The following is a 13,881-nucleotide window of genomic DNA, read 5'->3' as shown; positions in this document are numbered from 1 at the left end:
TTCATATGATATTGACAATGAGAGTGATTAATTTCAGTGTTATCTAGTCTTGAACTAGTTTGAACACTTGTAAATTTTGTGAATATTTAATGCAGTTGTATTATCAAATTTGTTTGCATAAATAAACTGTCTGTGCTGTATTCAAAAGCTGTAAATTACAGGTACAAAAAAAAATAAAGGAAAACAACACCAAACCAACTAATACCCCCAATTACTTTAATTATGCACCCAAATATAACCCGTATACACCTAAATATATACCCTAAATCCTAAAATCCTAAACCCCTAAATCCCTAAACCTTAAACCCTAAACCCCTAACCCCTAAAACCCTAAACCCGAAATCCTAAAACCTAAATTCTAAAACCCTAAACCTCTAAAACCTAAACCCTAAACTCCTAAACCCTAAAATCTTAAACCCTAAACCCTAAATGCTAAACTCTAATCCCTAAAACCCTAAACCCTAAAAACTAAATAAAATACTAATTTATAACATAAACAGCAACATCTGAAAAATATAAAATTAAAATGTCAAACACAAGAGAATTAAGAAATACACCTAAAAACTGAGCATTACACCAATATCCTAAACTATACACCCAAAAACCTTTCTGCTGGTGTTGGATCCCTGAACTGATAATTCATAACATGTCTGTGATATTGGCTGAAATTTGCTTGCACCACTGATGTAGCATAAAAAAAAGGTTTAACTGGAAATAATAAACTCACACATTAGCAAAACTATTAACAAAATAATTAAACTCAATTACCACCTATTTAAAGAACATCACTTTTACCTCACTTAGAGCTTTCGTTTTCTTCTTCTTTGAGGCATTTGCAATCTGTTTGTCCAACTTTGAATCTAGCCTATTTTTTAGACGTTCTCTTGTTCGAACCCTTGGAGGGCTTTGAAGTTCGTTAACGGATTCCAAGTTGGCATCTTCGTGAGATAATGAACATGTCCCCTTCCTTCTTTCAGTTCTTCCATCTCAACCATGACGTTATCGTAGGCACGGTGCAGAATGGCAGTCAACTCCTCGGATTCTGATGTAAATTCGCATATATTTTGCAAACAAAACACCAATTTGTCAAACCTCTTGCTTCTTGGCTCCAACAGTGGCTCGTCGTGGCTGCTCTTGATGTGTGTATGTCGCCTCTTTACCTTCTTGCTCCATTGTTCCAATATATATCTCGGTGACACTTGGGTTACTCGTTCAAAGCTTAACACGCTTAGGGCGTGATGGCACAATATCCCTCTTGACTCGAATAATAAGCACTGGCATTTTACTTAGGCTGCTACTAAGTCGTTAGTAACCGTAAACTTGTTGAATATTGAGCTGGAAACTTGTTCTCCAACTTCGTATACTGAATAGCCTAAAGCGGAGTTCATTAATCTTGTGATGCAATTCACCTTCCCTCTGAATTGTGCTTGGACTTCCCTAAACTTTTGGTGAGTGTATACATGTTGAAACTGAGCTTCTATGGAGGATTTTGTTGCACACGGTATGACCGTTTGAAAATCTGCAGCATCTGATTCTCTCTCTGTTTGCTCCCTGCTTCCGAGGCAATTATCGTATTGTTTGACAAATTGGATAAGTGAGCTATTCCGGGTAATAAACTTGTTAAAAAATGAATGAATGCTCTCGCTCCTTTGTGTGCTTCTCATTCCGGCCCAGAAGTGGTGATCCAGATAAATTGAAATCCATATATGACGGTCTTCGCAAAGATCTGCAAAATACACCCAAATCAGACTATAATACACCCAAAAACATGCAATTTACACCTCTACTGCAGATTTTAAATGTCATTACCTGAAAGCCACTTGTTGTCCACAAGACCATACTTCAGCAGAAAATCATCCGAATTCCTATCAAATGATTCTTTGGTTTGAGAGTTCCAAACAACATGGCTCATTTCTTGTTTGTTTTCTATGTGTCTCTTGTAGCCGTTTAATTTTCCTGGAATCTTCTTTATGATGTGCCAAATACACCAACGGTGAATTATTGTCCGCATACAAGCCTCGATAACCCTTTGCATCGATGCACATTGATCGATGAGAATCCCTTTCGGAGCATTTCCTCCCATACAACGAAGCCAACATTGAAATAACTATTTGAATGATTCAATATCTTTGTTTTTCATCAAAGCGCATTCAAGAAGTGTTGACTGACCGTAGTGATTCACCCCGACAAAAGAACCACAAACCAGATTATACATGAAATAGATTACGATGAAACAGAATTAAAATCAACAAAATACACCGAAATAATTGTCTTATACACCTAAAAACCTCCAATATACACCTCTGAAGCAGATTCATAAAACAACATTAATTCAGCATCTTAAACCAGAACAGCATGTTACCTATTTGTATTGTAGGTGGTGTCAAATGAAATAACATCTCCGAAATACTCACAGGCAGCTCTGCTCCTTGCATCCGCCCAAAAAGCAAGCTTAATGGACTGATCATCCTCGAGTTCGAGCTCGAAAAAGAAATTCTGATTCTTCTCTTTCATTCTTAATAAGTATTTCCCGAATTCTTTTGCATCCTCTTGTTCCGAAACATTCCGCACTTCTCTAGTGATGTAATTCCTCACGTCTTTTTCGATAAAATTTAACTCGCGGTGACCTCCGGCTGTTGCAACAAATGATTGCAAAGTTTTGCTAGGTCTGATACCAGCTTCCTCGTTATTCTCTATTGTACGAGGTACGGACATGCTTAGTTCCCTGTGCTGTTTGAGCATCTGTGCTTGATCTGGATAGCAAGGATGTGAATGATGCAACACGACCTTCGAAATGATCCAAACACCAACATTCTTCAATACGTGTATATAAATTCTTACAAGACAATTTAAACCAGCTGACGGATTTGTCTTCTCGGCCGGAGATATTTTTGATTTCCATTTTCCCTCTCTGCTACATGTAATCAATTGATTCTTAATTTTGTTTTCCTTCTTATTTGTGCTCTGAAATCTTGTAGAAAAACCTGCAATCATTGAATAATTCTTGTAAAATTTTACAGTATCTTCAAGGGTGTTAAAAGTCATCACAACTTTGGGGACAAAGTGGTCATCAATACCACAGAAGGTCTGCAAAATACACTCAAAATACACCATATTAAAATAAACATAAACTATAGAATGCAAATACAACTATAAAACCATCATCAAAAATAAGAAAACCAGATTCATGAATCATAACTAAATAGAAACTAAAACAATTCAACTAAAATAATAAGACAATTCACCCTCCGTCAGATGAAAAGTCATAAACTGTAAATACACCAAAACTTTCCTGAAATGCACCCAATTATTGCTGATCTACACCCGAATGTCTGATATAAAACGGACAAAATTATTTTAATTTTAATGAGAACTAGTACATTAGATTCAATTCAAACAAGGAAGAATAAACAGCAAATATCACAGGCAAGGTGCACGCATTATTCTGCTACACAATCAAAAACTACTAATTGGATTCAAATTCAGATTCAATTACTAACTAAAACTAAATCACACCTCAGGAACTTCATTGGATTCAGTTTCAAAATCCACTTCGCTCTGGTTCAGCTGGCAATCTGAAGTTGAATCATCCATTATCTTCAAAAACGATTTCACAACTTGATGTAAAAAAATAATGGATAAACGCATAATGAAAAATCTGAAGCACGTAAATGAAGAAGGAGAAAGCAGAAAGAAATGCACGTAAAAGACGAAGGAGAAGGCAGAGAGAAACGCACGAAAGAGATTGAAGAGAGAAGGCAAGAAATTCGAAAAAAGGAAACGAAATCCTTTCAAAAAAGAAAGTTATATATACGCGCATTGATTGAGTTAAAATCTGTTAGAAGCGCGTGAAACATACGTGCATGATAGGCACGTTTGAACATAACATCAATTAAAAGACTTATAAAATTTGTAGAGTAAAATCACTCGTATGTTAATTATTTTTTTATATTAGTCTTTAATTTTTATTTAATAAAATCTAATAATATATATAAATATGACACATCTGATATCGTACATAATTATTATGTTATTTTGGATATACTCACAAAAAAATTAATTCATCGTTAAATATTTTATTCTCTACTACAATAATTAGAATATCCAAAAATGCTTATGTAGCATTACCAATAATTTAGTCAAGTTGATAAAGAAGGAACGACCATACTTAAATATTGTTGGAAACTTGGAATCATTCTAGCTACTGGACATATAATTTGTATGTTGCCTGATTCAAGCATATCCAATAAACGATGTGTCAAACAAAAAGGGTGATTAAAAAGGAAAAAGAAAAGAAAAGAAAAGTAGAAAAGAGGAATACCTAACCATACATTAGTACTTCATATGCGTGAGTATATCAAACAAACAAATGCGTGAGTAATTGAGTATATCAAAATCTTAGATGTCACTCACTTGAGAGAATTTGGATCCTTTAAATTTTAAATTTGTATTTTAGAGGATAAAGTATAATTTTTTTATCCTTGAATAATTTTTCTTTTATATTTATTTTTGGTCTCACCTATAAAATAAATGATGAAAAATGATACTTTACTCTCTAAAGTGAAATTCAAATTTTAGAGAATCCAAATCCCACTTAATAGAAAGTTAGAAACGCAAACAATTGGGAGTTAGGGGTGGCAAAGCGGTCGATCTGTCCTAATTCACTCTGTTCCGTACCATAAAACGGAACGGGATGGATTTAAAATACTAATTTGTCTCATTTTATGGCGAATCGACAAGTTGGTAGATTAATCTGTTTTACTTTTTTTAAAAAATAAAATTTATTAAAATTAATAAAAAATAATAATTAAAAAATTAAAATACAAATAAAAAATAATTAAATTATAATATAAATTTTTTATTTTTTTAATATTTAACTTCAATAAAATTATTTAAAATAATATTTGTCAATCGAACCATTTTTATTTTAAAAATAAGTAACATAATTTAAGTATATATACAAAATTATAAAATTAAATAAATAAAGTTAATAACTAAAAGAAGAATAAAAATAAAAAATAAAAAAGTATTTGAAAATTATATAATTATTAATTTTGTAGTAATAATTACTCTTTTATTTAATAAAAAAAATAAAAATTCTTGTCCCGGCGGGCCAGCCCGTTCTGTCCTGCCAAAACCCATAAATTTGGCGGTGCAGGTTTGGTGGATTTTTTAATTTGGCGGATTCTAAATTTTAACTCGATTCGCCTTTCTTAGCGGGTTCGACGGATCAGCTCGACGAATTCAACCCATTTTACCACTCATACTAAGAGTATATTGAACAAGCAAATGTGAAGAATATATATGCTTGTTAATACATGTTTGTTTGGTGTCTCAATAAAAAATTAATATAGACATTAAGATATGGTAATATATAAATTTAAAAATTAGTATTTATATATTTTGTTTAATAAAATAATTTGTACCAGACATCACAAATGGTTAAAATTTTTTTTATCATTTTCAATTTACACTATCATATCATTACAACACAATTTTTTTATTATCATTTTTCACTAGATCATTCTTTACTAAAACAATAATTCAAATCCAAAAAAAATCTAATAGTACCAAAAAAAAAAATAAATACAAAAAATTATTGATTAAAAAATATAAAATAAAAAAATATTTTTCAAAAAAAAATACCAGTATCTAGAAATGAGAACTGCTTTTATTTTTAAGATCTTTGTTATTGTTTTTAGATCTATTCTTCTCATTTCATCACAAATTTATTGTGTTTGTCATGAATCTAGACACGCAAACTTCTCTAAAAGTGAGAAAGAAAATTCATTGTAGCAAATATAAGAGAAAGAATGTGTTCCAAAAGAGAAAAAAGTGAAGATAAAAGTGGAGGAGTTTCAAAAAATAAAAAAGATGAAATGTGACAGGTAGAAAAGACAAAAAAAAAAAAAAAGAAGTAACAATGAAAAGAGATAGAGGAGAGACAAAGGAGAAAGGGAAGGAAGATGGATGGCAAACACATAGAAGATGAAGAAGAAAAGAAAGGAAAAAGAAATGTTAGAGTAGAAGGACAAAATTAGAATTATGAAATTTAATTAAAGATAAAAGTAAAAAAAATTATGTCTCAACATTTGTGTCTCAATGTCTCACTAATTTGGTAGTACATAAATTTTATGTACGTGTGTATTAACCTTTATTTTGTGTCTTCTTTGTGTGTACTAACCTTTATTTTGTGTCTTCAAAAATTAAACATGAAATGTGTGTGTAAATGTGTCACCGTGCCATAAAATTTAGTAGACACACTCACTAAACAAACGCTATTGTAATTAATTAGAAAAAAATTATAAGTTTAATTTTTTATTATATTTATTAAAAAATAAAACATTTAAAATTTTTTACTAAAAATATTTTTTACATGAGTCGTGTTAGCTAAACCCAACTACTAAATGAATTATATATTGAATTTGTTTATGCACTTTTTTTTTTGTTTTTTACGATATCTGTCAATTTGACAGGTTAAGGACTAATCCGCTGAAGATTTAAGATCTATTTAAGAGTTTGTCACTGGCTAATAGGTTGCTGCATGCATAAAATGAAATTCAAACCTCTAATACTTACTTAAGCAGACTAGTAAACTAACTACTAGACCAACTTAAATTGATTTCTATTCATACACTTATACAGTGGCGGATCTAGAAATTTTATAAAAGGGGAGCCAAATTAAATACAAAATAAATTAAAATATAATAAAATAAAAAATTAACAAAATATAATTTATAGTATATAAGTCAACATTAATAATTATATTATATAGAAATTAACATTTAACTACAAACTTTAGAATTTTTATATTTTTAAATTTGTTCTGTGATATTTCATATAACTAAAATTATAAATTTATCATCTGAAATAAATTTTGAAACATTCTCTTCTTCAACATATACAATCATATAATCTGCTAAAAATTCATCTTTTATCTTATTTTAAAGTCTTGTTTTAATAATTTTTATTATTTAAAAAGTCTATTTAATTGTTTCTATTGCATAGAAAGAATCAAAATAAAAAATTTTGTTATAGTTGTTATTTTTTTACATTAATACAAACCTATATTTTTTAATAATTTTTTAATTATTTATATATTTATACGTTTTTATTTTTTTAACCTATTTGTTAATTACTACTAATATATTATAATACACATTATAATTTATACATATTAAGTAGTGTATTAATATAATAATAATAATAATAATAATAATAATAATAATAATAATAATAATAATAATAAACTAATAGTATTAATTTTTTTTAAAAAAATGGGGGGGAAGACCATGGCCACCTTAGGCCCCGTAAATCCGCCGTTGCATTTATAGAATTATGCATAGTAGTCGATTTAACTTCATAACTATTATATATATTTTTGAAAGAAAGTAAAAAAATTAGCCTATAATAGTCTTATAGGTTAACTACTAATTTCACTCTCAAATTATCATAATGTTGACAAAAATAACCCTTATGTATTTGATAAACCCCAATTTTGCGGTTTATCTTGTGCTTAATTTAGGGGATTTTATCAACTTATCTCACATTTATTCAATAAAATAACATGGTTTTGTAATTCTTCCTGATTTTGTGCTTAAGAGTGAAAACATGCTTTTTGGGCCTTAAAATAGCTAAATTTAATTCACTTTAATTCCATTCGATGCCTTGATATGTTTGTTGAGTGATTTCAGATTCATAAGGCAAGTGTTGGATGGAAGAAGTGAAGAGAAAAGCATGCAAAGTGGAGAATTCATGAAGAAACGAGCATTTGGAGAATTAAGGGCCACGCGCACGCGTCACCCACGCGTACGCGTGAGGAGGAATTTTGGCCAGTGACGCTGATCACGTGACCTCATTAAAGTGAATTCGCTGGGGGCGATTTTTGAGCTTCCCAGACCCAAATCCAACTCGTTTCTGAGGGTATTTCATGCAGAATTCAAGCTTAGGCAAAAGGGGGGAGCAATTAATTTTAGGATAGCGTCATGTAGGTTAGTTTTCTAGAGAGAGAAACTCCCTCTTCTCTCTAGAATTAGGGTTCTTAGGGTACTTTGCATCTTAAATTTAGGTTTTAATTCTTGTTTTCATCTACTTTTTTTTTTTATAATTTCTTGTTTCTTCATCTTAATTCTCTTAGTTTGTAGTGTTAATTTCCTTTTTATACCTCTTTTATGTTCATGCACTTTTGTTGGATTTGGCTTTTCTTTAATGAAATTGATGTTTCTTTTATGTTCTCATGGTTAATTGCTTTTTTTATTATTGATTCCTTGCAATTAGTAGTTGTAGAATTTATCTTTCCTTGCAATTTATTATACTTTCTTTTAATGCCTTTCAAGTGTTTGACAAAATGCTTGGTTGGGCTTTAGAGTAGCTTTTTGAGCATTCTTGGTTTGGAAAGAGGAATTAGGCAATCTTGAGTTATGAATATCCAACTCATGTTGGTGATCTAGAGTTGTTAGCTAATATTGTTTCCATTAACGCTAATCTTTTGCTAATTCAATTAGTAAGTTGATTAGGACTTTTAGATTGAGATTAGTTAGTCTTATTTGATTTTCTCTCATATGAAGATAATATTGTACCTTCTTCCATTGTTAGAGATGACGAAATAGGATAAATTCTCGTTAATCATTGTATGACTAGGATAGAAAACCTTAATTCTCAATCCTTAACATGAATGTCTCTCTTTAGTATTTACTTCTTTAGTTGTTTGTTTTAATTATCTTGCCATTTATTTTCTTGTCCTTTTACCAAATCAAACCCCCTTGTTCCTTCGTAGCCAATAATTGATCACTTCATTGCAATTCCTTGTGAGACGACCCGAGGTTTGAATACTTTGGTTAATTTTTATTGGGGTTTGTACTCGTGACAAAACCAAATTAAAACTTTGATTGAGCATTGCTTGTCGTTTGGAAACTATACTATCAAAGGAATTATTTTGTGTGAAAATTCCTAACTGACAGTTATGCTCTTTCAAGTTTTTTGGCGCCGTTGCCAGGAAATTGCAATGGTGCTATGTTATTGGCTATTGTATATATTGTGGATATGTGAATATGTTTGCCTTTTGCTTCTTTGTTAGTTGTTGCTAGTTGTAGGACTTTGCTTTCTTTGTTTCTTGTTAACTTTTGTTTTTATTTTCTCTTGTCACTATGAATTCTCATCACTTTGGCTATGAGTTTGGCTCAATTATGTTGTAGGAAATGAAAACTTCAATGAGGAACCACATTGTAGGAATGGATTTCAATTTAGGGAGGAGCCACATGCTTATGGTCAACCTTCATGGTAACAACCTCCTTCAATCTCTCATGGCTACAATCCACCCCATAATGTACACAATTATGAACCAAACCCTCAATATTGTTGTCAATCATGCTCACAAGCCTCATACCACTATTCACCTCCATATGATCCCAACCCATATCCATCATACCAACCACCATATGAATCATACCTACAGCCACCACCATTCCAATACCAATACTTTCATGAACCATAATTTCCATACACACCACCTCAAGACTTTCACCAATATGAACAACCTTCCAATTACAATACATTTTTCTCAAACAATGAACCCTCTCTACCACCACCTCCAATAGGTGAAAGTCTTCATGCCCTCATGCTAGAACAAAAAGATCTTAGATCTCGTATCCTAAGGCAACAAGAGGAGACGGAAAGGGAGTTTAAGGAGCTAGAAGCTAAGATTGCTATCGTGATGGAAGCCGTTAGCAACATGGTCTCATCCCGCCTAAGCTTATATGATCAAGGCACTCCCATTGTTGAATGTGGAGAAGCACTTAAGGAGCTTAGTGAGGGAATAGACTTAAAGCTTCAAGGTAAAGAGGAGGAGTCAAAGCAAGAAGTGCAACAAGAGGAGGAGGTAGAGATTATTGAACAAGAGGAAGTAGTGGTTGAAGATGTAGGAGATATTGAGTGCAAGGAGGAATCTCAAGTTAAAGAGCCTTCTTCCATGGAGTTTGAAAGTGATGTCAAGGAGGATAGTGCACAACCTCCAAGGCATTTTGAGATTGAAGAATTGGAAGAAATGGGGCAAGTACCTAATTTCCCTATCTATGATGATTCCGCATCAACATATGATCATTTTGAGCTTGATGAATCCTTCCCCATTGGACTTGGAATTGATGATAAGGTAGATTTTACTAAACCTTCTATTTATGACTTGAGTGATGGGGAAGAGCTAGAAGAATTTGGTGAGGAAGAACTTGAACTTGAGGAAGCTTGGCAAGAGGTAAAGCTTGAAGAACCTTGCTAAGATGTGGAAGCCTCTAGAAGAGGATGGACGGGAGTGGAGCGTGCTTTATCAAGATCATTGGTTTTCTTGAAACGGATGGCCAACCTAGGGCACTTTGTGGAATTAAGCGTAAGAGGAGGATGTTTAGTGGTTGGCGTTGTAAGTCTGGGCTCATTATGATTGGAAGCTCAAAATTGAGGAGCATGGATTAGTGTAGTGCTCAATTGGATGGGTCTAGAAGGATTGCTTGGTACCTTAGTGAGAATTCGACTTTCATACCACCCGGAGGGAATCAACATGATCAACTTGAAGACGGGTGTGAAAACAAAGTATGGGATCTCGGATTACAAGAGGAGGATCAACTTTGGGAGCCCATGGTTTGTGAGGAACTCCATCAAAGCTTGGAGATATCAATTTTGAATGATGGAGCTTATTGGAAGTCCAAGCATTGGTGGATGTTCAAGGATGGATTCAAGTACAAGCCACTTTGATGAGAGCTCCCCATAAGTCCAACTTAAGGACAATAAATAAAAGTGCTAGGTAGGAGACACCCCACCATGGTAACATCTTTTCCTTTTTCTTTTTGTAAATATTGGTAAAAATTAGTTTAATTTCATGTTTTGTTTAGTTTGTTAAGTTTATTTGGGAGTCTAGTATGTTAAATAAGATTTTATGGTGTTTTGGTAGCTGTTTGGATGTTTGGAATGCTTGGTTTGGTGCAAGAACTTGAAAAATTTTGAAAAACAGAGCACCATGCCACGCATACGCGTTACACCAAGTTTTTCTACCATCCACGCGTACACCTCGCCCACGCGTATGCGTGGAATATAAAATTTCACCTCCCATACAAATTCCAGAAAGTTGTACGAGTTTTGGGCTAGAATTGTGCCTCTAGCACAAATTCACCCACGCGTACGCGTGTCCCATGCGTATGCGTCGCCTCTCTGATTTGTCCATCACGCATACGCGTGACCCACGCGTATGCGTCGCACCTCACTTCTACCATCCACGCGTGCGCGTGACATGACGCGTACGTGTGACACCCCTGCCCCGTTTCACTCATTTCTTTTCCTCTCTTCCTTCCATTTCTTTCCTTCTTCTCTCTTCTCTTCTCTTTCCCTCTTTCAATCATCATCTACACTACCAATCACCATTTATTACCATTTCTTTTAGTTAGTTATTTAGTTAGTTTAATTTTTGCTCAATTTTTTGTTTTCATTATAAATGTTGGATTACTAATCTTGTTTACTGTTTATTGCTGCTGATTACTGATAGGATGTTATCTTAACATCATTTTTTTATATTCCTTGTTGGATTCTTTGTTGAGGTTATATTTGATTACTTGGTTTTAAAATTTTCGTGCTTAACATTTGTGCATACCAAGCACTTATACATTGCCTTCAAGCGTCTTAACTCTTTTGAATTGCATGTTTTGGCCACCATGCATTCATCATCTATTGTTAGGCAATTGTACATTATCAATGCATTTTTTTAGGTGATGCTTATTTATGATTGACCTTTATTTACATCACCTATTTCATGCATTGAGATTTTGGAATTGTGGAATTGTATCGAAAGCTTACCTAGTAACATATTTTTGAGCTTTTAAAGCTTTGTGGACCATGCTTGCTATGTGATTGATTTCCACTTCTATCTTCTTTTTCCTAAGTTCTATAGCACCCATGTGTTTCACCTCTATGTCACTTAGGTGTTGCAACAACTTCAATCTGTGTCATTGTTTGATGTGTGAGCTCTATATTTCATTTTGTTCACTAAGTTTCCTTGCACATCAATCAATACACATGTATTATCCAATTTCACAATTACTTGATTGTTGCTTGAATACTTTTATGTTTTTTCACTACTTGTTTGGTTGTTCTAACCTACAAGTTTTCTTTGAAGTATCTCAAGCACACTAGAATGAGTGACGTGCATACTTCTTTTGCATCAATGTGACATGGTTTTTAAACACTAGGGTGTGAGTTCTAAACCGCGCGTAACTTAGAACTCACACGCCTATTTTTCATTAATGTCACATTAATTCACTCACTTCATTTTGGTGATTTACCTCATTCCAATAATTTACGCTTCCTTGCTTTTGCATTTACCTTTCTTACTATCCTGTCTCTTATTTTCAGGATGATTTGTCATAAGCAAAAACGGAAGCGAGAGAAAGAACATGTAGCACTGGTTGACCTACCAGCTGAAGGTGGCAACCCGGAAAGTCGCCCCTTGCTCATCTTTGAATGCACCGAGGACGGTGCAGACTTTTAAGTGTGGGGAGGTCGTCCGACCGAATCGGCATTTTTGGGTGATAAATTTCTAATCCCAACACTTTTGCATTTCATTTCTTTAGATCTTTTAGGATTTTCTATTGCATTATATATATATAAGCTTAGTCAAAGTAATGAAATTTTCCAAGGACTTTATCTATAGGGCACTACCCCAATTGATTGAAAAAAAATTTTTTTTGAGAACTTGCTTGAACTATATATTGTGGATCATGTTTTTGAGCTAAAAACACAAGCATGTGAGTTTTGAGCCTAATTGTATGGTTACATCATATAACCACTATTTTCATTCTTGTGTGCATTATTCTCTTTCTATGATTGTAATCTTTGATTTGTTTGATTCTTTATGTCCATTATTTTGTGTATGAATGCACTTATATGATTGAGGCCATTGTTTCAAATAGCTCACTTACCCAAATAGCCCTTCCTTTTATCTTCCATTGTTAGCCAATTTTGAGCCTATGCTTAACCCATTTGTTCTTAATTTTAGCACATTACAAGCCTTAAAGCGAAAAATAATAAATGTCCCTTGTTTGGATCCTTGATTAGCTTAGGCTAGTGAGCGTGTTTATCATTTGATTTTGGGAGAGTTGGGAACATTGGGTAGAGATAAGAGTGTATTTTATAGTTTTGTTGAAAATCATGGGAATTGGGTACATACTCATGTATCAGTTATGTTTAAACCATATGCATTGATGCTTTTGTGTATATTTTAGTTTGAAAAAAAGAAAAAAAATAAAAAAAAAGAGAAAAATAAAAAAAGAAAAAGAAAAAAAATAGAAAAAGAAAGAAAAAGAAAAGCAATAAAAAGGGGACAAATAAAATGCCCCAAAGTGAATTTCAATAAAAATCAATGCATATGGAATGTGAATCAAAAAGAGAATGCATGAGTGTGTGAATAATGGGTAGTTAGGTTAGCTTTGAAATTGTATAGGTTGTCATAGGTTAGGTAGGAAGTTTAAGTTAATCAAAGATTCAAATTTCAAGTCCACTTGACCATATGCATCCTTACCTTGACCCTGACCCCATTACAACCTATGGGAAAAACCTCATGATATTTGTATGCATGCATGAAATGATTGTTGATTGTTAGATAAAAAACAAATATTAGAAATCATGATTAGGTGAAAATTGAGTGAATCAACCCTATACACTTGAGTGACTAGAGCGGATACACATCCGATGAGGGTTTGATTGCTCAATTACATGTTTTCACCCATGATCATCTCTTTTCTTGCAAGTTGCAAAATCTTTTTAATAACTCAATTCAATTGTGGGTTTGATTCAATTGAGATTGCCTTAGCCCTCATGTGCATATATACCTTCTTGGAACTTGATTTA

At 32.9% G+C, this 13,881-nt stretch overlaps 1 protein-coding gene across 1 annotated transcript; it reads right to left on the bottom strand.

Annotated features, from left to right (window-relative positions):
- Positions 1 to 2,358: 2,358 nt before the first annotated feature.
- Positions 2,359 to 3,594, bottom strand: LOC148581736 (protein FAR1-RELATED SEQUENCE 5-like). Its single transcript, XM_088501050.1, has 2 exons — positions 3,517 to 3,594; positions 2,359 to 3,087 (listed from the first exon to the last, which is right to left on the bottom strand). The coding sequence occupies exons 1-2, from the start codon at positions 3,592 to 3,594 to the stop codon at positions 2,359 to 2,361; spliced, it is 807 nt and encodes a 268-aa protein (XP_088357176.1).
- Positions 3,595 to 13,881: the final 10,287 nt, after the last annotated feature.

Source organism: Arachis ipaensis, chromosome B10, assembly GCF_059453495.1.
Source record: "Arachis ipaensis isolate K30076 ecotype BB chromosome B10, ASM5945349v1, whole genome shotgun sequence".
NCBI classification, from domain to species: Eukaryota; Viridiplantae; Streptophyta; class Magnoliopsida; order Fabales; family Fabaceae; genus Arachis; species Arachis ipaensis.
Note: the sequence above shows the minus strand (reverse complement) of the source record. Positions and strands in the feature narration are given on the sequence as shown.